At 40.4% G+C, this 26,206-nt stretch overlaps 1 protein-coding gene across 3 annotated transcripts; it reads right to left on the bottom strand.

Moving 5' to 3' along the window:
- Positions 1-1,010: 1,010 nt before the first annotated feature.
- LOC124277084 (von Willebrand factor D and EGF domain-containing protein-like) lies at positions 1,011-26,206 on the bottom strand. 3 transcript variants are annotated; one of them, XM_046712736.1, is made up of 21 exons: positions 26,112-26,206; positions 17,950-18,043; positions 17,570-17,761; positions 17,077-17,220; positions 16,768-16,782; positions 15,973-16,223; positions 14,884-14,970; positions 14,418-14,544; positions 13,583-13,800; positions 13,235-13,320; positions 11,974-12,037; positions 9,241-9,438; positions 6,209-6,456; positions 5,559-5,820; positions 4,878-5,033; positions 4,072-4,255; positions 3,646-3,833; positions 3,045-3,293; positions 2,736-2,850; positions 1,986-2,117; positions 1,011-1,707 (listed from the first exon to the last, which is right to left on the bottom strand). In XM_046712736.1, exons 2-21 carry the CDS (start codon positions 18,011-18,013, stop codon positions 1,670-1,672), a joined length of 3,018 nt encoding a protein of 1,005 aa, XP_046568692.1. In that variant the 5' UTR covers positions 18,014-18,043; positions 26,112-26,206; the 3' UTR covers positions 1,011-1,669. The 3 variants fall into 3 exon arrangements, with proteins under 3 accessions (XP_046568692.1, XP_046568693.1, XP_046568691.1); XM_046712737.1 differs by having other exon boundaries at positions 13,706-13,800; positions 15,973-16,229; XM_046712735.1 differs by having other exon boundaries at positions 15,973-16,229.

Here is a 26,206-nt window from a genome sequence, read left to right on the forward strand (position 1 = left end):
ATAGCTGGGAAATTGCCGATATTCTGCGGCATTAACCTACAAACAAGCCAAACCTACTTTAAGTGTAAACAGGGATGTGATGATGTCACTATGTTGACTGCCATTGCAGTCTGTGGTCGGAACTTTAAATGCTTTCTGCGGCGGTTGATACAGTCCTGGTTAAAACTATGCATGACAATACACTGTTAGAAGACGAATACGATAAGTTATGAAAAATCAAGAATTGCCTTTTTATTAAAGTCGCGGTGTAGCTTAAATCTAATATTTGGTATATTTCACTTTTTCTCAATCAATGCAAGCGACAGAATTATAAGAAATCTTTGCTAGAAGCAAAATCTATTTTACGATTCTATTTTACGATTTTACGACTATATTATCTGCAGGTCACGAATCACTTGTTTGTGTCGCCACTATTGATGGTCATGCGTGAAGGCATGCTTTTGATTTACATGAAGTCGGACTCTAATGGAGGAGAACTTTTATTTGATCAGAGAAATGCTTTCATCGTGCTATTTTACGATTTTACGACTATATTATCTGCAGGTCACGAATCATTTGTTTGTGTCGCCACTATTGATGGTCATGCGTGAAGACATGCTTTTGATTTACATGACATCGGACTCTAATGGAGAAGAGCTTTTATTTGATCAGAGAAATGCTTTTATCGTGCTTTGTTAAATAACATTATCTATACTGATCACTTAGAGATTCTATATGGGAGCTACAAGCCCCTTTCCATTATTAAAACACTGAAAACTGCTAGTAGTCCTCTGAGTAAGTTTATAAATGTTTTTCTCTTTGCTGTTTCGACAGACAAAAGTCGGCAAACATCCTACTACTGGCAAAGCGCACTTTCCAGCTGTATAGATTGCTTGATTACAATCTACATGTTTCATTGTACTGACGGCTTCCGGCCTATATACAATATAAAATGTGAGTGCAATAAAATCCCCAATTTTGACTCCCCTCAGAATTAGAGTCAATTTGGTATAAAGGGCAAAATAGGTGTGAAAAATCATATGACTTTACCACGAAAAATCAGTGATGACATCCGTGTTCCCGAAGAGGGTAAACATGTCCTGCTCTAAAACAGGACATCACAACAGCTGCATACAACATGTGTCCGGTGATGGTGTCACAAAGTTATGCAATTATTGATAAAAAAAGACGTCACGATGCTGTACGATTTTACCCAGACAAAGTTCATATGACGGAAGCATTTTCTATTCCGTTTACACAAAATTGGTAAACGCCGGTATCTCGGGAAAATATATGCCTCCCTCAAAACAGTGTAAACATGAAATATATAAAATATATTCTCTAAACAATTTTGACAGGAATAACACAACCTCACTGGTTTCAGTACTGAACGCTGTCGACCAGTATAAACCATGAATTCAGACAATCCAAAACAAAATCTTCAATATTAGGCACAAACTGCTTGTTATGACATTTAAAAACTTTTCCGATTTCAAATATCTCCAAGGTACATATTGAAAGGCTTCCAAGTGTAATCCTCCAATCCTGCTCTAACATATTTTGTTACTTTCCGTGCAATAATTCATGTTTTTATTTATGATACATTGATACAATCCAACGTCACCCAAACGAGTAAAGGCATTTATTATTGGTAGTGTGCAGGCTGCAGAGCAGTATGATGTGGTCAATCCTACGTGAGCACTTTCCTCATGGCATTGTTCTTCTCCCCTGTGACAGAAAAAATCGGAGTACCTGAGAAAGGTTCACATGCCGAAAATCCCATATGGTTGACTTTTGATGTCATTTTATTGATAAAAATCTCAAACTGGGAGGATTACCGTATCAAGAAACAGGAAATGCATTTCAATTGATCATTTATGTAATTTTTAACGTGGTTAGACAATATGTAGTTTATGGCGTGTCCACATATCGTGAGGGCAAAAGGTAAATTTTAAACTTTCTTCATCTTGATCCACTACATCTAGTTTTATGGTACAGTCAATTACCCGCTGTTTTACTCCGTTTGCAAGCACAGACTAACGCAAGAACCACGACGATTATGAGGAGGACGACACCCCCGACCGATGCAGCTACCGATATAAGAAGAAACTGTCCATTCTCACTCTGGCATCCCGACTCTGAAACATACATTGTTGCACTTGTTCTCTTGCCATCAATAGCTTAAAATACATAACTTTTGAGGTACAATCGAGCATATTATTCACGGAGATTTAACAAAGTCTCAAACGGAAAATCGTCGAAAGTTATTCGATAATAGTTTTTACGTTCAAGACATTTCGAACGCTTTCAAAAGATTTTATGGAAGACACGTAAAGGCCATTCCCAAAATCGACTCTTCAGTGACAAACATAATGTCTGATGCAATTCATTAGCTACTAACTGTGACTGTTTCATGTTTTCCAGATGGCCTTTCCATATGTTTTTGAAAATAATTTTGAAAATAGTGAGGACAGAATGTGTCTATCTTTTCACGAAGACCTGTGTCAATGCTCTTTGATAGTGGCTCATAAACAAAAGTTAATGACATAGCAAAATACGTATAATTATGATAAAGGGAGTGGTGGTGAATGAGTTAATATTTAAAGCCTTATGGAAAGGGATTCGTTACTGTTATTATCATATCTATAGATGGGGTTTATTCGGGTGTGTTTTTTTCATTGATTAATCCTTTCACAGGGATGACGGTATCCAGTTTATATAAAATGACACATCTGATGGGAAATAAAGCACTTTACCAGATCCAGTTTTCCATCTGCGCTGGTTGTTGGACACGTCACACACCAGACAGTTGTTTCTAGACTGTCTCGCTCCGTGAGGAACACAGGTCCCTTTGTCCAGGCAGTAGGGGCCCTAGTGTGGAACAGGAAGCTACATGACTCTCTAGTGTACTCAAATCCAGTAACAACTTAATCAGGCTTTGCACAACTGGAGTACAAGGTTAACTGTGGTTACATGTGTGCTTTTGTTTCTTTTACGTTTCTTATAACAAAGATTAAAGGTTGTTACTTAGTTACTGACTTATATATTAAATTTAGTTTATATACCTTCACTGTCCAGTTGAACTTTCCTTCCCGACCACCTTCAGCTTGGATACACGTACTGTTAAACACGATCAGGCCCACACTGTCACTATAGTTACCAGCACTGTTGGCAATGGATATCCGGTAGAGACGAACATACTCCTCACTTCCGGTGCTGTCACTGGTAACGATTTTGCACTGGGCATGGCTGAGGCTGACCACTGTTGCCACATATATTTCTGATGCAATGCTTTCTTGTCCTGATTTTCTAGCCTGAAAAGATGACATCACAACGGTATTATCATGCCATATTATCTGTGGACGCCGGATCGTGGCTGTTAAATGATAAATGTAAGCAAGGACTGCACCATCACTATGTGCTTATAATGAAAGGTTTAACGAGGTTTAACAAGTAATGAATGTATGAAGTTACAGAATTAAACATACTTCTCAAAAGACTTTTCTTGGATGGAATGATGTGTTATGTTAACTGGTAATCTCCCCTCTTGAAACACAAATCAAATATAAGCAATGACATATTTAGCAAGTAACATTGTCACCCCTTGGAGAACCTTCCAGTTGATAAAAATATGAATGCCTAGCGTTAATATAAGTATATTTTTACCCTGATCTGTTCAACCAAGCAAGTTGATACCCCGTCTACAAACGTCTCGCCTCTAAGGGACACAACGTCACATGCATCACGTGACATGTCACACGTGACAACGGTTTCTGTTTCAGATAGCCGTGGGGGTGTTGTAAGGTCAACAGAACAGTCTGAGCCGCCATAGTTGGTTTGACATACACAGTCACCTGTTAACATTGTATAAGACGTCACATGACAGATGTTATTTCAGAATATGAATCAACATTCTCTCGCAGTATCCAGAAATCAAAACGAAGAGGGTTGTTTTCCTTTTGGGTTACTTTTTGTTTTGTTTTCTCTTTCTTAAATGTTATCGGACCCAGATATTATCTTACATGGAAATCTAAAAGAAATAATCTGTATCACCCAAATATATATTTTTACAAAATTAGGTGTCTTAATTACCATTTGTACATGTTCCTTTGGCATTGCAGTCGTTCAGACAAGCCTCGGCCACAACATTATCATAGACAGACATGTCCTTCGTCCCATTCTTTACCTGGAGTTCAGGATCAACCAACACCTCGTGCAGACATTTGTCTCTCACCGTGTCGACAGAGAAACGATAAAAATCCGAGGTGCCTGTCAACTTCGAACGAAAATCAAACATGATATCACGGTTAATCTGTTCTCAAACGTTACATATTTAATCTATGTTCACTAAGTATATATATAGATGAAAATGTTTTCACATTCACACAAACAGAATTCACTTCTCCCATACTTTGAGCTATTATTTAAGTGCAACAATAATATAATGTCTACTTCTATGTTACATACATGGATGTCTACTTCCATGTTACATACATGGATGTCTACTTCTATGTTACCTACATGGATGTCTACTTCTATGTTAACTACATGGATGTCTACTTCTATGTAACATACATGGATTTCTACTTCTATCTGCAATACCTCGCTGGGGACAGCTATGTGCATTACATGAATGGCAACTCCCAATGTTCAACATCTCAAGGTCTGCTTCTCTGTGCAGTACCTGTGTCTACGTACATGTTAAATGCCCTGATGACTGTTTGGTTTTATAGACGAATTTGTATGTGCAGTACCTGAATGTCTACGTACTTGTTCAATGCCCTGATGTCCGTTTTGTTTAACAGACGAATTTGTAAATGCAATACCGGAATGTCTACGTACATGTTTAATGAACTAAAGTCTATTTTGTTTAACAGACAAATTTGTATGTGCAGTACCTGAATGTCCAGGATACAGTTGTCAATGCTTCCGCTAATCCCAACGCCAGTTACGTTCTTGCACGCTTGTACTGATCGCGATTCCTGGAATAGGTTCTCACAGAATGTCCTGGCTTTTACCTCAGTCCATCCGTTTGTCCACACAGTCACAGCTTGCTGCGCAAAACATATTTGGTAATACAATTCAAAACTCGTTTTAGATGTTTTTACTTTTATATTTGTATCGTATTGTTTTTATCTTTTTACTGACTGACTGGCTGACTTGGTGTGATTTTACGCCGTCTTTAGCAATATTCCAGCAATATCACTGCGGGGGACACCAGGCGTGGGTTTCACAAGTTGTACCCATGTGGGGAATCAAACCTGGGCCTTCGGCGTGACGAGCGAACGTTTTAACCCCTAGGCTACCCCACCGCCCTTTTATCTTTTTAACCTCCAAGTGAAGTCAAGGTCACATTACACACTGATTTATTATCATTGGATGTTTTTTTTTGTTATTTTTTTGCGAATAGAACTGTAATATACAGCATTCGTGAGTAATGATAATAGTATAACATTACTGTCTAACGTCAATTTCTTCTCCCACAAACACTACAGATAAAGTGTTCCAGCGCCGCAAATGTAGTCATACAAAAACATAGATGGCATGACAACAAACATTATGTTCAAAAGATTTCCTACCCGACGTAATCTCCTTGGTGATTCTGAACGGACACCTGCAGATCTTCTCCTTCGTCTTTCGGTAATTGTGCACGAAGTCGGGAACACGTCTTTGAAGCCCGGGAGAGTGTTACACACCTTATGAATGGCTGCTGTGCAATTTACTGCCTCAGTGAGTGTTGTGTGTCCAGTATGAGAACAGGAACAGTAGAGGTTTGTCTGGGGCCAGGTTGACAGCGACGCATGAACGTCCGGATTAAACAGGTCACTTGCATTATCAACCCTACAACATAAAATGTACACGAACGTTGCAAGAAATCTAAGCCCACTGAACTGAATATATGTGGATGATCTTTAAATCTGTAGTCATGGTATCACATTATAAAACTCAAATCTGGATTCCTGTTTCATTACCCCATAAATAGGCGGGCGGATTTCGGTTATTCATTCGGATTTACTAAATGTACAAGGAAAATAATGCCTGTATAAATGTTAATGTTTGACATGGCTGATTCTGTATCATCGCTTCTTGACGGTGTTGTTCGATGCTCATAAAAAAATGTTAACTTTGGGGTTTCTGATTAGAGATTCAGTGATTGTGACTGCACTAGTACTATTGCCGACAGAGTCGTTATACAACCATCACAGGTTTGATCGAAAGAAAGTCTTACTTCCAAGAGTCCGAGAAAGTAGTAAGAAGATTCTCCCAGACTCTGTATGCAGTGTTGCAATCGCCCGTAGATGTGTTATCAGTGGAGTAGTCACCGTTCCTGAGGACAAAGTCGTCGCTGCAGTTTCCTGTCAGTGTCCCACACAGACCACGACTGTTATTCTCGTCTTGGACAGACGGGTAGATGTAAACGTTGAGGTAGATACCGTAGACACTAACTTTCACCTTTCCTCCAGTCGGCAAATACACCTGTGGATGAAGAAGCTGATCGTTAAAACTGGGTATCATCCCCATTTGACGGTGATTCATTTGTATTTACTGACACCATTTATCCCCTCTCAACCACATTCTATGCTTGTCGTCACTTGTGATAGGCGAAGATAAGGGTTAGAATTTGTCTTCATTTTCAGCTACCAACGGTGGCCGTTGCTGCATGGGTTTATGCACTTCATATTATCTCAGTTGTCCAGATCGATGCTCATGTTGCCAACAACTGGAATGTTTTGTCGCGACCCCATTATTTACAGGCCACCGTAATATAACTGGAATATTGATCAGTGCGGCATTAAAAAGACGATAGCTAAAACATTCATTTGATTTAATACCCGTGTCCTGCACAAAGCATCATGTGCAACAACAGTTTCACGCTTCAAAAACGGAACGCACAGGTGATTTTGAGAATATTGGACTCATGTTGCTGCGGCAAAACAATACAAATATACTATTCCTTTCCAAAACGTCATCTTTGTGTGACTGTAAACATCTTCAGCGCCAAAACGTGGCAATTATAACTTGTTCCCTTGTTAAAGGTCACATGCAACCAAAACATCAAACATAATTAAAACACAATTATCACTTATTCATGACATATAATATACATTGCTGGTTATGAAAAAACATATAAACAAAATTATAAGCGTACCATCGCAAATCAAAAGTGCAATATTGTGTACTTAGGTTTACTTCCCAAGAAACGAAGCAGCCGGGATACCGAACCCAGTCAGAGCGGGTGGGTGTGCACTCAAGTCTAACGGCTGGTTCATTTGCAGATGCCCTCACGGCTCATTGTGTGTGTATATATAGAGATGTTGGGTTTTGTAAATACATGCTCATTTTTTGTGTATAACATTTTGCAATCAACAGACATCATAACATGTCATGTGTTCAAGTATCACACCTGCCTGTCTGTGTAATTACATAATGTGACAGAGACCGAACTCGGGCCATAAATCAATGCATTTTGTTTATGGTGTATAGCCTGATTGGTGTTAAGTTCAAATTGCATGTGGTCAGTGATAGCAGCTGTGTATTGAATACTGTCATTAGCAGACGGGCAGGCAGACACACAGGTGTTAATAAAACAAGACATTGGGTTTTGTCTGTGACAACGACATATCTATATCACAGTTAGAATTTCTGTCAACGCTAAATAATGACATTGCTTTTACGTATCGAACTGAGAAAATGACTCGGTAAGAAGAACGTGTGGTGAAATAGACAAATGAAATTATATAAACAATTAATTTACTGTCATAACATATAAAAAGGTCGCGCCTGTGAGATATCAACAAAACATTAGAAAAATAGCTCACACCAAAGCCTTCACCAAATATTCACCGGACAACCCGCTTCCAAGCTGCGCGAACCTATTTCACTGCGCACGTGCTATGAGCGCAGCCCAGCTGTTGAAACCAGTTTTCCCCCGAAAAGTCGGGGGAAAATTAGTGAATCGTTTGAACTCCGATTTCGCGCGGTTTTTTTCATCGCGTTATTTTTCAACTTTATAAGTTGAATTTGCATTTTTGATGATTTGTTTCGGTAAGTCCATACCGAAAGGTATCAGAATCTGCAAAGTTGTGTTTTACGTTGCATGTGACCTTTAAAGAAACATTTAAAGAAACATTCGCCAAAACGTCACCAAGAAAACATGAAAGCAAAATGCAAGTGAAAGTAAGCAGGAAAGCATGCGGTATCGATCACTATAAAAAGGCAAACGTTGTGCTTTATTTTGACATTCGTTTTTGCCTGGAAAAGAGGAAACTATCATGCCTCAATTGAATGCCGCCAATGGAAACATCGCTAATGGCCGCCTTGAAGCTCGGCAGTCGCAATCTACAGTTGCCCGACATTTCAACGTTTATCAGAGCACCATATCGCCCCTTTGGCGTCGTTTTCTGCGGACCAATTCCGCCCAAGATCGCCCAAGAAGCGGCCGTCCAAGCGTTACAACCCAAACCCAGGACCACTACATCCGGGTTGCTCAATTGTATCATCGTCTTGCCACAGCCGTGGAGACTGCGCATCTTTGCGCGAGATTCTGACACTTCCACAAAAGGCCATCGCATTGCAGGAAGAGTGGTAAAGAATTCCGCAAAAGCGACTTCGTCGACTTATCCAGTCTCGAGACGATGCCGAGCAGTGCTGCCAATTGTGGCCATACAAAGTAATGACTTTGACGCCATCGTGTGGAGTCAAGTATATAGAAAGTTAGAAACACAACAGTAAGGGCTGTTGTTGTGTTAGCGAACTCTTTGTCTATGACGTGTGAATTTTCACCTTTTAACATTGAAATTACATGAAACAATTGCTCTTAAACTAACGCAATAAAGTCTTCCAATATGGCGTATGTGTTTCTTTTTTGACGAGTGACTATATCAAATTGATAAGCTATGGCATCTCACGTGCACTACTAGGAGCAAATCTATCTAATTTACGTTCTGTATTGTTACAAGACTGTAACAGTAAAAGTACTTCTATTTGTTCGTTTATTATCTTTGTGGTATGCTATTATATTTTGGCGGGGTAATTCTACATCAGTGAAATAGTTCATATTGTCATGTTTCAAAGGGACTTTAAACTAGTGTAACAGGGAACAAACTATGACAACCTTTGTAACACTGACGGATAAGACACATACATAAATCAAACTGACGAAATGTATTTAATTTCGCTACGAAAATGGCTTTCGATTGAGACTATGTGACCTTAGGTGAAACAACGGAAATATTCAACAATTAAGAAAACATGAATTACCTCATAATTGCTGCCCATCTTCTTGACCTGAAGTACATCTCCGTTGTCTTCACACAGGGTGTATTCAATTGTCCAGATACTGGACTGTCCCGCGCACCTGTTGAACTCAAACACTGTCCTGCCAGCTCGTATAGCAACTCCACAATTACACCACGCATTGTACCGACCTCCTCCGCAATTTGCTGTTTGTATTTGAACCTATAATGATATAGTCAATACAGACTAATGAGAACATCAACCCTTAGAAATAGTATTAAATGTGTTTTCATGGGTAGGTAATATGCAGAATAAGCAGCCATACAATCTGCGTAAACAAATAAACATATTACAGATACTTGTGTTGACACTTCTGTGACAAAATGATATGGCTTGTCATGGGATTTTTAGTTGACAATCTACATCAACCCAGTTGATAACAAATTGGAGTTACGTCCCTTGGCATCGTCTGCTGGACACGTTTTCCCAAAGCCATGCCTTCATACACTGAGAAAGGTATAAATAAAATCACTGTACAAACGGATGTTGTCGTATATGAAAAAGTATAGTCTATGCATGCATATCAACCCTAATTCAACCATCGACGCCCCATGTCTCCACAATTACACCATGCATTGTACCAACCTCCTCCGCAATCTGCTGTCTGTATTTGAACCTATTGTGATACAGTCAATACAGACTAAAGAGTGCAACATTCATTATCAACATAATATTAAATATGGTTTCATAGGTAAGTAATATGCAATATATGCGACTAAACCCTTTGCATAATCATATCAGAGACTGACGTATTACAAGGACTCTCTGACACCTCTCTGACAGACTGATGTGACTTATCAAGGGATTTTCAGTGGGCAATCCACATCTACCCAGTTGCTAAAAATGGAGTTGTGTCCCTTGGGGCATCACCAGATGGTCTAATGGACAAGGTTTCTCGAGGCAATGTTTTTCCTACACAGTGAAAAGTATAATAATTGCATTTCATTGGAAATGAAGGCACTGTATAAACGGATACCTTCATAGCAAAACGGCCTGATATGATGATCTCAGGATGAAATGGGATTTCATATAAAACACTGTATACTGACAGACTGAGTTTGGTTTTACGCCGCTTTTAGCAATATTCCAGCAATATCACGGCGGGGAACACCAGAAATGGGCTTCACACATTGTACCCATGTGGGGAATCGAACCCGGATCTTCGGCGTTACGAGCCAACGCTTTTACCACAAGGCCACCCCACCGCCCCTGAAACACTGCATATCTCTTAATGCTGATCATATCTGTATGATAATAATGCGCACCTGTTGCAGTACAAATGATTTATTTCTAGTTCATATAGTAGTACTAAAGAAGTTCTAAGATCATCAGAAAAAAGCCCTTAACTTTAAGATAAAATTATTCCCGTATTCTTCTTTATGTCTGAGGTAAATGAATAGATCTGTTCACAGAGAGAAGAAGAGTTAGTAACCTTTAACATATATTCAGTTACCAGCTTCGTTTATGCGACTCAATGTGGATATTTTCTGTGGATATTATTCTAGCCTTACACATTTTATTCTTATGGTGAGGTGAGGTGAGGTGAGGTGAAATTGGGTTTAACGTCGTGCTTGAGAATATTTCGCTCATATGACGACGTGCATGCGTGTGTATGTGTATGTGCGGCTGCTTGTACTAGCCCAGACTGAAGCTGGTTTTATAGTGCTAGCCCACTGAGATACCATGCCGCAGTGAAGCATGAATACCCCACTCAGACACATTATACTGACTCCGAGCCGACCAGTCCTTGTTGTACCCATTAATGCCGAGCGCCAGGCAGGGACCAACAAGTACCATATTTTAACGTCTTTTGGTATGACGCGGTCGGGGATCGAACCCGCGACCATCCGCTCACCGGGCGGACGCTCTAACCACTACACCACGGAGGCGGTCCTTTTCTTATGGATCATGTTGACAAGGCAGTGTGACAAGAGGAGTGACTTCAAATTTATATTGGTCAATTTTCCTTGCATGTCGCGTAATAGCCTTTCAAGTCCACCCTTGGTGTTTAGATGTATCAACTTTTCAGGTTCAGCCGAGCATGCTCTTCTTACAAAGTTTTCAAAGGGCGTAATACGACTCTTGTTTGGAAGTTGTTTGATCAAGTTTACAACATTCAAGGTCTTGTAAAGCTTTCCAAACGTTTTATGGTTGACATATGTGGAGGACATTTCCAAGTATGACGCATCAGTTACAAGAATGATATACGATACGATTCCTTATTTCAGTTGTGAGATATATTCTCGTGTTTGTTTTTCAGGTAAAAGATAGACTAACCTACCAGAAGAGTTCTATGGACATACAACTTCTTTAATATTAATATCAGCGACGTTTCGGTGTAGCTACTAACACCGTTATCAAGCAAGTGATGTCGCTCATATTAATATTATCCATAGAACTCTCCTCGTTGTTCATCACACCAACTTCTAAATGCCACTCAAAGAATAAACATTGACTAGCCATTTTTCCTTTTTTTCTATATGTGACACCGGTATGGCGAGTTACACTGACCTTCTATCATCAGTGTTTGATAATAATTCATAAATACATGATACGGTAGAAATTGTCAGTCAACTCTGACTTTGGCAGAGATTTCGTATAGATGCTTTTATCGCCTTGACCTATCACTGATATGGTTGTATATCAAACGTAATATCTCCGAGACAGCTGTCACGTTGATTAATCAATTTTACATACCTCAATTGGAAAGGTCTTGTGCTTATACATGGTGAAGACACCTTCGTATTGATGTTCGTATCGCCTGAAGTAAACAAGTAAACATGTAAGAGTAAACAAGATGTCAGTCAATGCTTGAAGGCCATGAGCCTAATGTCGAATCTACATCGTCAGCCAGACAATACCTGCATGTTTTAATTTTGTATTGTTTATTTGAATTTTAACATCAGTGATGGAACTCCCTTACGGCGAACAATATGACGTTTGTTTGATGAGTTACATTTGTCTACACATGGAATCACCAAAGAGAAAATCATAGCTCGCTGTAATGACGCAATCACTTAAAGGGTTCAAGAATGGAAACAGAGGTGCTGCCCCTGGCAACATCATGCTGCCAATTCAAACTAACTAGAATGAACTGGGGTGGGTGAGTGAGTGAGTTTAGTTTTACGCCGCACTCAACAATATTCCAGCCACATGGCGACGGTCTGTAAATAATCGAGTCTGGACCAGACAATCCAGTAATCAACAGCATGAGCATCGATCTACGCAATTGGGAATCGATGACATGTGTCAACCAAGCCAGCGAGCCTGACCACCCGATCCCGTTAGTCGCCTCTTACGACAAGCATGGGTTAGGTTAAACATATTTTATTCAATTAAGAAACGGATTGCGCACAAGTTATCCAACAAATAAGACCTTCATGGGTGTACAAAAACGTTCAACAAAGAGGCAGACAAAGGGTATAGACTGATAGAGTTATTTAAATGAAGCATGGGTTTTTCATTCTCACCCGACCTTCATGGGTGTAGACCGAACTTGCTGATACAGTGATCTGATTTTTCCTCCTGACCATTTGCGATATGTTTTAGTCGAGATGCATATAAAGGACTACAGTTATAACAAACTAAAATGAGTGCCCCCTTTCAGTTCGTTGTAACTGTACTTTACCGGATGAGACTTCATTAATACATATGGTTAATTGACGTCTATCTAAGGGCGTCTGACTCCTACCGGTCTCTTTACAAATTGAAACAGAATAATACTGCCAAATCCAAATGGTACCGTTGTTAAATACTGGATATCGTAAAGGCCAACTACTTTGGGGTGTCATGTAAATGCTGATTGGAACACCGATTCATTACAACATACAATAAACACGTCATTTTCCCTTGCAGCAATGATGAGCTGTGAGTATTTGTATCAAAGGTTTTCCAACCTGATTGGTATTTGTTAATTACTAAAAACACTGTGAGATATAAGTAGTCATGCAGTATTCACCTTCCATCAAATGTCCGCATATGTGGGTCATTGGTAGCGTAACAATACTTCTGTGCTATCGGCTCTGTGTTCTTTTTCAGCTGAACCTGAACATATGCATAGCATAATTAAATTTATTCATCATTATTTAGAATATATTTAATGATTCGCTAGACAGTGGAGATCTAAAATAGTTCATAGCATGTTTGAAAAATACAAATTTCGATGCTTAATTTTTTTTGCTTCTCTGGAATTAACTTGTTTGCAAAACAAACGACTTTTATGACGTATATGACAGATGAGATCATTGATGGCACACATAGGTATAAACGAAGCATTTTATCACAATAAAAAAACAAAAAGTTTTACCGTTATGACTCCGACATTATAGTTGGCCCAAAACTCATTGCCAGGTAGCACACCGGGGGTCACCAGCTTCAGTTTCAAGGTATTACTTGATGAGCCAAGGCTTTGAGAAACTTGACCAAATACCCTGAATGTGGCAGCTTTATCCCACTTCTTAGCTGAAATAGCTGTTCCACAAGATGAACTTGCCAAGCTTGCGTGTTTACAATCAGCACTGATCTCTGAAATACGAATACTAATATTACTTGGCTATACCACACACACACACACACACACACACACACACACACACACACACACACACACACACACACACACACACACTATCCTCTGCCAACTTGACAGTTATAAAGGAAGTTATCGAACTTTCTCAAATTTGCCATCCATCAAGCTTTTGTTTGTTGTTCGCAACATCGTAGTCATATGATTGCACTCCCTCACAATTCCAGTGTCATGAGCATCGATTCAGGCAATTGTAATACGACGGGTTGCACACATCTGCCAAGTCACAGAGTCTGGTCTGCAATTACATCAGATTACATTCTTAACCGTATCCCGTAAAGAACTGGCTTACAATTTGTCATCAGCAACCCGTACTTGTCGTAAGAGGCGACTAAGAGGCCCGCTGTCTTGGTTGACATGTCATTGTAACACAGATGGGTAGATCAATGCTCATTTTATTTGATCACTGAATTTTCTTGTCCAGACTCAATTAGTTACAGATCCTCGCCATATAGCTAGAATATCGCTGAGTGTGGCGTTATACAACAAACAAACAAACAAACACTCTTAAATGGAATCCCCAAGGTTTTCATTGTCTTTATATATATGTACATACCAAGTTGAACTGATTCTATGGGGAGTTCACATCCAAGACCTTTAGTCCCACAGCCAAATGGTACCGTCAACTGGAGGGAAATGTCAGCGAATTCTCCTTCTGACAGCTGAAGACTTTTATTAGATATCTGTGGGTGACAATAAAACACATCAATGAACTTTCATTTTAGAAACGATTTGCTGTTTCAGCTCACGATGGAACAAAGCAAGGAACAAAGACCTTCCAGAGCTGAATAACACAAGACGTCCACCAAGAAAATGTGTTGTGTAGATAGAGAAAAAATGGAAACAGTATTTTAATGATTAAGAAACAAACTGTCGGTTAAATGTAAGCGGCGAAATGGGGTCAAACACATGACAATATTTTCGTTCATGTAGCATCGGACTGCAGTCTTGTGCGGATGCAGACAGAGTTTAACATATGATACAAGGAAACGATAACAAATAGTTCCAACGAGACTGTTTACCTTAATTCCTATAAACTTCGATTCTGACAAGACGGGAACACTGGCTGCCGTGTCCATTTCATCGCTAGCTCTGACTGAACACCGCAACTGTTGCAAAGAAAGCTAGAGATGGTTACTCTGTTCCAAATGAGAAGAATAAATAAAGTGTATATAGGTCTGGGACACTTAAATATGACACTTGCACATGTAGTTCAATTTAAAGCAGAAAATTGACAGTTGAATTACTGGCACAGCTACAAACCTCCCAACTCGGCAAAGTTCAAAGCAGATAACTGATAGTTGAGTTACTGACACGAAAACGCTGGTGCAGGTTTGAACACAAGCAGAAACAGACGTCAAAACGTGACCTGGTCCTGATGACAACGGAGCTGTCTGACAACGTCGTACGAAACGTGAAAACGTAATTGCTGGACATTGGTCCAAATGTACGTGCATGTTTGTGGCATAAATACCGATGTTGGACAGAGCAAGCATGTAGTAACCAAAAAACTAATATGCCAAGACTTACGCAAGCACAACGAGAAAGGGCGGTCAATGGCTAATATAGGGACTTCATAACGTAAGCTGACAAGAACCTTCAACAGTAGCCAGGCCACCATCAACAAATTGATAAAGCGCTATGAGCCAACAGGCCTGACTCAAGACCACCCAAGATCGGGAAGGCCAAGCTTCTTCCGTGGAATGGCCTTGACCCGTCTACACCATCAACGCAGACTGCGATGGGCACGAATGTACGTCGGTGGCCGCGACGTGACTGGGAGAGAGTGTTCTTTAAGATGGAAGTCGATTCAGAAACAATGGCAAAGTTCGAGTTTTTAGACAAAAGTGGCATTGCAGCAAAATCATTTCCGCCTCTTCAACACTAACTCAGTTGCGTAGATGGATGATCATGATGTCGATCACAGGATTGTCTGGTCCAGACTGGATTATTTACAGACCGCCACCATTGGTTGGAATACTGCTTGGTGTACATCGTTAAAAAACAAACTAACATCAACCCTGATTTTCACCATATTAATTATATACCATATATTATATTCACCATATACTATTATACATAATTGCATTATGACAGTGAAATATTTGTACCTCGAATCCAACTTGTGTTATGTTAAAACTGATCAGTTTTGCCTCAGTCAACATATGTGTTTCTATAACACCTCCACCGCCCCACTTCAAGGGTTCTTCACTGAGGACAAGATCTCCGTTAACAACCCAGTTGGTTGTGTAGAAGACGTCATCTGCGTGTTTGGTGAAGTCACAACGGAACTCCAGGCTGCTTGTAGCCGGATCGTTACGGAGTTGGGTAGTAACAGTTGGTTTCACGTTAAATGTTGGAGCTGTAGCTATAAGCGTATATAACATAGTTGTTATAAGCTACCTTATAATGATTCTGTATTAGTGTTTACATACTGGCTTTGTCACAGGTCCAAGGTTAGTCATATTTGCCTGAGCGGACTGTATTGACCCGAGATGGGTTGTATTGGCCCGAGGTAGGCTGTATTCGCCAAAGCAACGCTGTACTCGTCCGAGTCAGGCTGAACATACCTTGAGCTTTTACAGGAAATGGGGTGCCAGTATGAGTGACCCAGGAACTATAACAAGGCCAATGTGATAACTCCCATTCAATAACATTTTTATTTATTTATATGCATTGCATTGCCCTCTTATAACCCTCACTTGATTCCTCCACATTTACGTTATATTTACGTCAGTTTTGCCTTGTCATGGTATTATTGAAAATCCACTTTGTAATTATTCTATACTCTTATCTTTGTCTTTAGGTATCTGTGACAAACTCTATCTGTGCTAAATGTTTAATCTTTCATGTAAATAATCAAAAAAGGTATTTCATGGATATGAATTTCAAACCTTATTACTTACGGGTGGCCGGTTTACCTGGAAGCAAGGTAAAGAAAATATTATTGTCCAATATGTTCTGGTAATGAATGATAAATTAATATACCACTGAAAAACGTTTAGGACCATATTCTCTGACATGAGTATACTACATCTGGCACAATGGCATGTAAGACTAACAACAGCACCATAGAAAATGGTATTACTTTTGTTTGGCGAAACACAAACTGGGGAAATACGGAAGTAACCGATCCTGGTCTTATAGAATAAAGTTACAAAGTGGAACTGTCTGTTTTGTGGTCTTTTGTCTGATCATAGAGAGTATTATCTTACCAAAACAGTATGCACTTGAGGATATTGTTTTCTTCAAATAGAATATCTCCTTCGTGCCACACATTTTGGTTTCTATGTTGAACTGTAGGTAACAGTCGTTGTTGTGAGTCTGAATACACATTGTGGATGTGCTGCCGTTCTTTTCTGAAATATGAACATATGTGAGTTGACCAATCAAAAGCATGTGAACTGTTCTTTCTTCTCAGAAAGAAAACTTCTTTACAAAATGTTACATCACAAACTGAGTATTGCAATTTCTTCGCAGGAAAATTAATCATATAGGGAGATTTGTTGTAGTTGGACAATATATGTCAAATATGGACCACAAATGTTGTGAAATGTAGACACCAATGGCCGGAACTGATGGGATATTGTTCTAACGATGACTTTTGTAAACTTGAAGTCACCTCTCCCAAACATGCATTCTAAATTTCTTTAAATGAATTGCTTGATATCGTACGTTTTGAAACTCGAAGACCGACAATGTACTCACGTTGTCTCCATATTGGATAACGAGTACCGCAGTGCTGGAAGTCTGGTGCTGACTCAAGTAGAACTTTATCTCCGGCGTCATACCAGCCTTCTGTAAGCAGCCTGTCGTTGAGGGCTCTCTCACCTGTTGCTATAACGTAATCACGGTCTCGCTTCTCAAGACTTGGGACTTCCATGGGATTTAAGCAGGGGTCTAAAGAAAAAGCACGGTATCAAATCATTGTTTTATTATGCCAACGCAATATAAAATGGAAAGAAAATCTCCCAAAAATAATAACCGTTTTCTGATTATCAAGATGGTACATACACATTAAAATATCTCTGTGTGTGTGTGTGTGTGTGTGTGTGTGTGTGTGTGTGTGTGTGTGTGTAAAAGGTTACCTTGGGCCCAGCATCCGATAATTCCGCATAAGTACAGTGACACGGTTACGACTAGAATCGTCATGCCTGTCGTCTCTTCTTCGACAAAGACAATCTGTTCAAAAAAGGTGATTTTATTATACTGGAAGTAAATTCATGAATCCTGTGTGGTAACATTGAGAAATTAGAATGCACTAGCCACAAAGAGTTAATGATATCACAGTACATCAAGCGATGTTGTTGAACATGTAACAGACAATGCTATACAGTTAGGGCGCGAGTTTTTGCAGTATTCCAGTTTCATCACCGCGTGTCAGTTTAATGTCGGAGGGATGTTCTCGATGATGCACGTCTCAGACGTTTACATCTTGTGTGAAACCCACAAATACCAGTGTCGTGCTCACAAACCTTGAAACACAATCGGGGCAGACCCACAGTTACTTGTGTCAGGTGTGCAACTGTGCACAAAGCATTGGGCGCCTCAGATGACAAGGCCGATAGTATCACATGATAGGGTATTACATGATGTTCCTCTGCGGCGTGATCAAATGACACATGCTGGTCTCGCTGTGCACAAAACAGAGCATGTATACCACAGACCAAACATTATCATCAGGCAGATGCCAAAAATAGCAACATATGGGGCAAACTGTTGCTTTGATTAATGAAAGGAGACACACGCGTACGGGTACGGCAGGTAATCTTGTCTGTCTCACAGTCCCTGAACCATATTATCCCTTTCCGTAATGCAAAAGCCCTTAATGAAGTTAATCCTCGGCTACAGGTTCTGAATCTCCCATCTCACGATTGCTCCTTTTCAATTTAAATAGAATATTCCCAAGCTACGTTTTCAACACTCGTGAAAGATCTTGGTGTCTGGAATTATTAAGATTTCTCCATGGGAGCTTAATTAGACAGACTCTGTAAAACATGCTACTTCATCTGCGCATGATTGGAAACATCCGAACGTATATTACGACAGAAAGTGCTCAGGTCCTTGCCAGGTGTCTTGTCCCAATTAGATAACTGTAATGGACTACTTGTAGGTCTAAAAAAAGCTCAGCTATATAAACTGCAAAAAAGTTCACAATACAACAGCTCGCCCTGTTTTGCTTTTTTTAAATCCAAGTCAGATCACATATATCCTATTCTCAAATCCCTACATTGGATTCCTATTGCATCTCGTATTGCCTTTAATCTCCTTGGCGTTGTCTTACAAGTGTCTTCTCATTCTTGCGCCAGGTTATCTCAAGGATCTCATCAGAGAAAACACCCCAACCAGAACTCATCCTTCCCATAACCAGTCCCCAAGATCTGCTTGGCTTCATTCGGCAAGCGATCTTTCCAACATGCAGCTCCGTGTCTGTGGAATTCTCTACCTATCAACATTTAACTTTCTGATCGCCTCACTAGTTTCAAATCTCTCTTGAAAGTCTGTCTTTTTTTCAAGAGCACCTGTTACTAACGCTTCAAACCCACCATGTATATTTATTATATACTAAAGGCAAAGGTTATTGTGATTGTAAATTAAGAACTGATATTTTCATAATGGGACCCTTTTAATATTGCCAGAAAATCATTCTACAATAGGATTGCAAATGACACATTTCACAATTTTCTGGCGGGCATATGCGGTCAAAATGAAATGCACACGGTCAATGACGTGCATGTCCACCATAAGCATTGATGCATGCTTGACACCTACGCCCCATAGAGCCAATCAAACGTCGCATGAAATCTTGTAGAATGGCATTCCATATTTGCGGAAGCCCTGGAGGCGTTCCTGAAGCGCGATTGAGGGATTTGGACAACGTCTCAATCTCTTCTCCACTTTCGTCATAGATGCGTTCGATAGGGGACATATCTGGGGGCCAGGGAAGGACGTTAACATTGTGTTGCGCCAAGAACTGCTGAACCACCTTGGCGACATGATGTCTGGTGTTGTCCTGCTGGAAGATCATTCCTGGACATTCTGCTGGAGAAACGGTATGCCGACTGGTTTAACAATGTGTTCTCTGTACCTGAGACACGTTAAATTCCCATTGATGACAAGCAAAGGTGTACGTCCATCACTCGTTATTCCACCCCAACCATCACTCCACCGCCGCAAAAACGGTCGACCTCAACGACAAAGTTCCTAACATAACGCTCACCGCCGGTAAAGTCGTTGACGGGCGGTGTGACAGTAATGTCATATCTCCACTCATTCTATCGTTGGCACCACTGAAGTCGTTGACGCTGGTGACGTAATGTCAAACTTTATCGTGTGGCAGGACGTCTAGGACGTATCCCGTGTGCAGCCAGACGCCGGCGAATGGTCCTTGGCGATATCCTGTTGACACCAGAAACTGTTCGGGCTGTCAGTGTGGGTGGTTGGAATCTTTGGCACAGATGGTGGTTTGAATCCAACGATCGTTGCGTGGCCGCTTCGTGGATGGTCTGCAACGACGGCGTTTCGTTGATAACGAAGCGGCACATGGGGTTCCTGTGCATGTTAAACTGCCGTGCAACGTTGCGCTCGGTTGTTCCGGTTTAACGCATTCCAGTCCTTTCATTTTCATTTAGCCGTGGCATAGAGAAATGCAAGCATGTTCTTCCAAATTTGTGTTTTGCGGACCCGTCGTCGTCTAAATAATGACTTGGGTGACAATGCTTTGAGGTTTAGAGCCACACTTTAAGGCACATTTTATGCCGTTTTGAAAGCCTCTTAAAAGCACGAAAACGGAAAACAAAAAATACCAACATGGTCCTGTTTGGGTTATGTGTGAAGTGTATTTAATTTATAAAGAATATTCAAATGCGTTATAAACTGGTTCTCATTTATATATATTAACTTTTGCCTTTGAGTATATATTATCCTATGATTATTATTGTAGCACCTAGTAGTGGATACAGATGCATTATAGATGTTCATAATTATTATTATTAATTATTCTTATATGTTTCTATCTAATTATGTATATTGCGAGTCTAAGCGTGTACCACGTTGCTGAACATCTGAGACACATAATCAGGAGGAGTCGCAAAAAACGAATTTTGAGAAACTGAAAATCTACAATATCGTATCATACTCCTTATACTACCTGAAGAATAAAGCTCCACAAACTTTACCAAATATGTAAGCACTTTTATATCAAATATATTTTATATTTTGATTTCAACTTAATTCATTTATAAATTAATTATAAATGGGAACTAATATACATTTGTTTTCGTTTAGTAATTTGCATCATTACACAGGAATGGAGTTTATTGCACATATCCACAATAGATCTACCATCACATCTCTCATGGGACATCTTTTTCGAAATAAATTAGTTAGTTCTTTAGCCTTCGGTTTTGTTATGAAAACGACGAGAAAGACAAGGGGTTTGACTCCCTTCTCGTGTATTTTTGAAGGACGGGAGCCGAAACTTTTGTCGGGTATTTTTTCGCATTTTTAGTACTTTATTTCACAAAAAACATCGAAAGTACACGATGAAATGGTTTAATGCCGAGAATTTTGGTTGGTGGAAATTGTCCTCGAACCTGCACTTAAGACACTTTCACACGCTACATTTGTTCAGCAAAGCTTGGCTTCATCAGATATGCTGATGTATCCATATTTCCTTAGTACGAACTACATTATCCTTACAGTGTTCTCTTCTGCACTTTTCTGTCATGAAATCACCCGTTGATTTTTTTTTTTTAAAACCCGCGTCATTCATGCAGACCGTGAATTCAATGTCTGACGCTCGACGTCTACAACCGTTTTCAGTTCGCGCCATATCGGCTCATTCCGTGCACTACTCGCTATCTTGTGGATTACGGAATGGGTCGAGTATGCCAATTGTCATGGGGATCATTCGTATGTTGTCCAAAGTGACAAGTGACAAGTTTATTTTTGCATTTGAGGCCTGATGGCCCATAGAGCTAAGATACAAATATCATACAGTGCGCAAGATATACTGAGTCAAAAAAGAAACTTCACATTCTTTCTTCAGGGCACTATAAAAGAACAAGAGATGGTAAGATGGTTAAATTGATATTATTTCATTGCTGAGATCCGTGTGATGTACTCGATACACTGACAGTGCCTTAATCAGTTTCATTAGGCTACACCGCCGTTCCAAAACATGGGTATACAGAATGTCAAATCACAAGAATAAAAATACGAAATTTCTCAGTTCAATATCGTGTATGGCCGCCCCGCGCATTCACCACTGCCAAACACCGTCTCCTCATCGACTGCCTGATGCTTGTGAACACATGGTTGGGGATTCTGTGCCATTGCTCTTGCAAGGCAGCGCCAAGTTCCTGCAAATTCTAAGGTTGGTTCCTAAGACCACGAAGCCTTCTCCCAAGTGCATCCCAAACGTGATCTATTGGATTAAGGTCAGGGGACCTCGATGGCCAGTCCATGACGTTTATTCCAGCGTTTTGAAGGAAATTTCGTGTCAACATCGCGTTATGCGGCCGAACATTATAATGCTGGAACTGTAGACCTGGGCCATGAGCCGCCATGGAAGGAACGAGTTCAGGGGTGAGCACCTGGTCGCGGTAAGCAGCAGCTGTGAGGTTTCCACGGATGACCAGAAGTCGGGAACGGTTGTTCCCACAGAAAGCACCCCGCACCATGCAACTTCCGCCCCCGAATCTGTCGACTTCCTGTACACAACATTGGGCATACCGTTCACGACGTCGTCTCCAGACTCTATGCCCGCCGTCCGCGAATCTGAGGGTAAACCTGGATTCATCGCTAAAGACGACTCAATTCCAGTCTCTCTGGGTCCATCGGAGGTGACGTTGGGGCCACAGCAGACGTTGACGTTGATGAAACGGCGTCAATATTGGCCAACGATATGGACGTCGAGAATGGAGATTGGCATTTTGGCGATTTCGAATGGTCTGTGAGGACAGTCGACCTCTAAACATCTCAGCCCTGGTTCGTGTAGCCGGCAGAAATCTGTCACGTAGGTGACGTAGGACGATTTGACGGTCTTCTGCTCGTGACGTCACACGTGGACGACCCGACCTTGGGCGATCAGAAGTGGTGCCAGTTTGTTGTAGACGTCATACACAGTACGACGGCTGCATCCCATTGCTCTTGCGACGTCAATAACTGATCTTCCCGCTTGCAACATGCCAACGGCACGTTCACGTTGCACATTTGACAATCGTGGCATTTCAAGTACCATTAGAATTGTGGTTTAAAAGTGTTTTTTTCAATTCTTGAGGCCAATGCAAACACGTGCATATGAAGAAAACTTCGATGCGAAGATCACGTGATCGACTGCAAGTGCAAAACCTGATTTGGCACTAACGTCATTTGCACGACGAATGGATGGGTTTGAGTGGGTTTTGCTAACGTTTTTCTAGAGTCGAAAGATAGGGATCCCATTTCGGATACATAGATGTATCATCAGAGAAAAATTATTCATTATTTTTCAAATTACATTTTGTGAAGTTTCTTTTTTGACTCAGTATATATTGATAATACAATGCAATACTACTTAACATGATACATTTCTTTTGAGGAACAGTGATATCTTCTTTAAAAGAACAGAATATGTTGTTGACATTAATGAGACAAATTTATCATGGGATGGATTGTAATAATATTATGGTGGTATAAACAGTTCTCTACATGTCTTATAATGAGGACATAACAGAAGGAAATGAAATTCACCGTCCACAGATCTTAAATTACACTTCGTGCATAACAGTTGATTATCTTTCAAACATTTAAAACGTAGTAACTGAACATTTAATTTATGTTGTCCAAAGATTAAAATCACGAGACACAGTGTTTAACCAACCATAACCTTCGTAATTGTCCGTAGCCTTCGGCAATGACAAGATAGATTTACATAAAAGGTAACAGTGTGGACGTAGTACAGTAGTCCAAGTCCGACGGATTCTCACAAACCTGGTTGTTTGTCTTAGTGACATATGCAAAGGTACTGTAAGTCCCCATGGTCCTTAGTATGGTGATGTTCCTTCAGTGGCTGGTGATCTATAGCCCGTTTTTATGTTGTAATGTCCTACATAGTATATATTTTTAAGTTGCATGCTAGTTTTAAATATCTAACTGTGATATACTGGTTGTTTTACTGTCCTTGGCGACCGATTTTATAAAATTAAGTTAAATCATTTACTGTTTTAGTCACGAAATGGCTGAAATATTGCCAAGTGACGTAAAATCTTAACTCACTCACTCACTCACTAGTGACATGTGTCCAATGATAGTTGTGGTGCTAAATTATTAATTGCTCCCCCATTATGCATTGTCAAACTCGCAGGTGTTCTTGATTAGTCGATGTCGTGAACATTCATTTAGAACTGTGGCTGTGGTCTTTATTTCATTTCTGCTCACCGAAAAATTGAATTTAAAACCCCAAATCAGACACAAACGTCACATAACGTTAAAATGTCCTTGTCAGTACCCATCTCTGCCTACATGTGATAACATCAACGGTGAAACATCATGAAACAAACGCTTACGTCTTATATACCAAGGATAACTGAAATGCGTCTTAAAAACCTAAGACATTCATCGGAAGCAAAGTTATTGGTAAATATACTACCACATGTTAAATAAATACACTCTTAAAAGAAGAAACGTATAGGTGATATTGAGTATATTGGTATAATGTAGTTGCGGTAAAAGAATATTGGTATACTATTTCTTTCCTAAACGTCATCGTAATGTGATTGTAAACAGCTTCAGCATCAAAACGCAGCAATTGTAACTTTCCCCCATGTTTTAGAAGCGTATAACGAAATATTCACTAAAACCTCTTCAGGAAAATATGCAAAGTAAAATACACGTGCAAGTAAGCGGAAAAGCATGCGGTATCGATCCAATATAAAAAGGCAAATGTTGTGTTTACTTTCGCAGTTAATCACCATGCCTCGACTGAATGCAGCCAATCGAAACATCGCCATAGGACGCCTTGAAGCTGGGGAGTCGCAGTGGCCCGACATTTCAACGTTCATCAGAGCACCATATCTCGCCTGAGGTATCGTTTCCTGCAGACCAATTTCGCCCATGATCGCCCGAGAAGAGGCCGCCCAAAACTTACCACCCAGGAACACTACATCCGGGTTACTCACTTGCGTCAATGTCTTGACACAGCCGTGGAGACTGCACAACGCATCCCTGGTTTGAGAATTTCCAACCAAACTGTCAGGAATCGAATGCGTGAAGTGGGGATTCAACCAAGAAGGCCAGTTGTCGTCCCTGTTTTGAGATACTTCAATCGGCGCAGTCGTTTTCGGTGGTGTTTTAGAGTCCGGAACTGGAACCCTAGACACTGGAGGCGAGTCTGGTTCAGTGATGAATCTCGATTTCTTCTTCAACGGCGAGATGGAAGACAGCGGGTTTACCGTCGGAGAAATTAACCTTTTGCCCCTAGTTGCATTCGAAAGGTCAGCATATTCAGTGGAGAGAGTTTCATGCTGTGGGGTGAGGTATCCAGCACACAAAGATCTGATTTAGTGGTGGTTCAGGGGAAATTGATAGCAAATCGGTACATCAACGAAGTCCTTTCACGTCACATGCGCCCGATTATGGACCGACAGAGAGAATTGTTCCAGCATGACAACGCTACTTAACATACAGCACGCGTCATGGTCCGCTACCTTGCCAATTATAACGTCACCGTCTTGCCATGACCTTCCCGATCACCAGATCTATACCCGATAGAACACCAACGGGATGAACTCGATCGACGTGTACGTCAACGTGAAAGCACGCATCAGACACTTACACAACTGGCCATCGCATTGCAGGAAGAGTGGCGAAGAATTCCGCAAGAGTGACTTCGTCGACTTATCCAATCTGTGTCGAGACGGTGCCGAGCAGTAATTGCTGCCAATGGTGGCCATACAAAGTACTGACGGCACCTTGCGGAATCAGGTACACAGAAACACAACTATAAAGGCTGCTATTGTGTTGGCGAACCTTTTGTCTATAAACGTGTGTATTTTCACCTTTTTACGATTAAAGTTTTTACGATTAAAGTTACACGAAATAATTGCGCTTCAACTGACGCAATAAATTCTTCTAAATATGGCATATGCGGATTTTGTATCAAAGTGTTAATTTTGAATAATGAATCATCATCAGGAATACGAAACTTGACAAATAACGTTCATATGCTTTTAGAATCAGCAGAAGTTCTATTACACTGATACCTTACCTGGTTGTAGACTTCTCTACGCCCCGCACCACTTCTGAATCCAGCATCATGTCTCGTTTTATAGGGACACTCTCACTACGTCATACACAGGCACA

This window comes from Haliotis rubra, unplaced genomic scaffold (assembly GCF_003918875.1).
Source record: "Haliotis rubra isolate DU_JTF1 unplaced genomic scaffold, ASM391887v1 Scf218, whole genome shotgun sequence".
Taxonomy (NCBI): Eukaryota; Metazoa; Mollusca; class Gastropoda; order Lepetellida; family Haliotidae; genus Haliotis; species Haliotis rubra.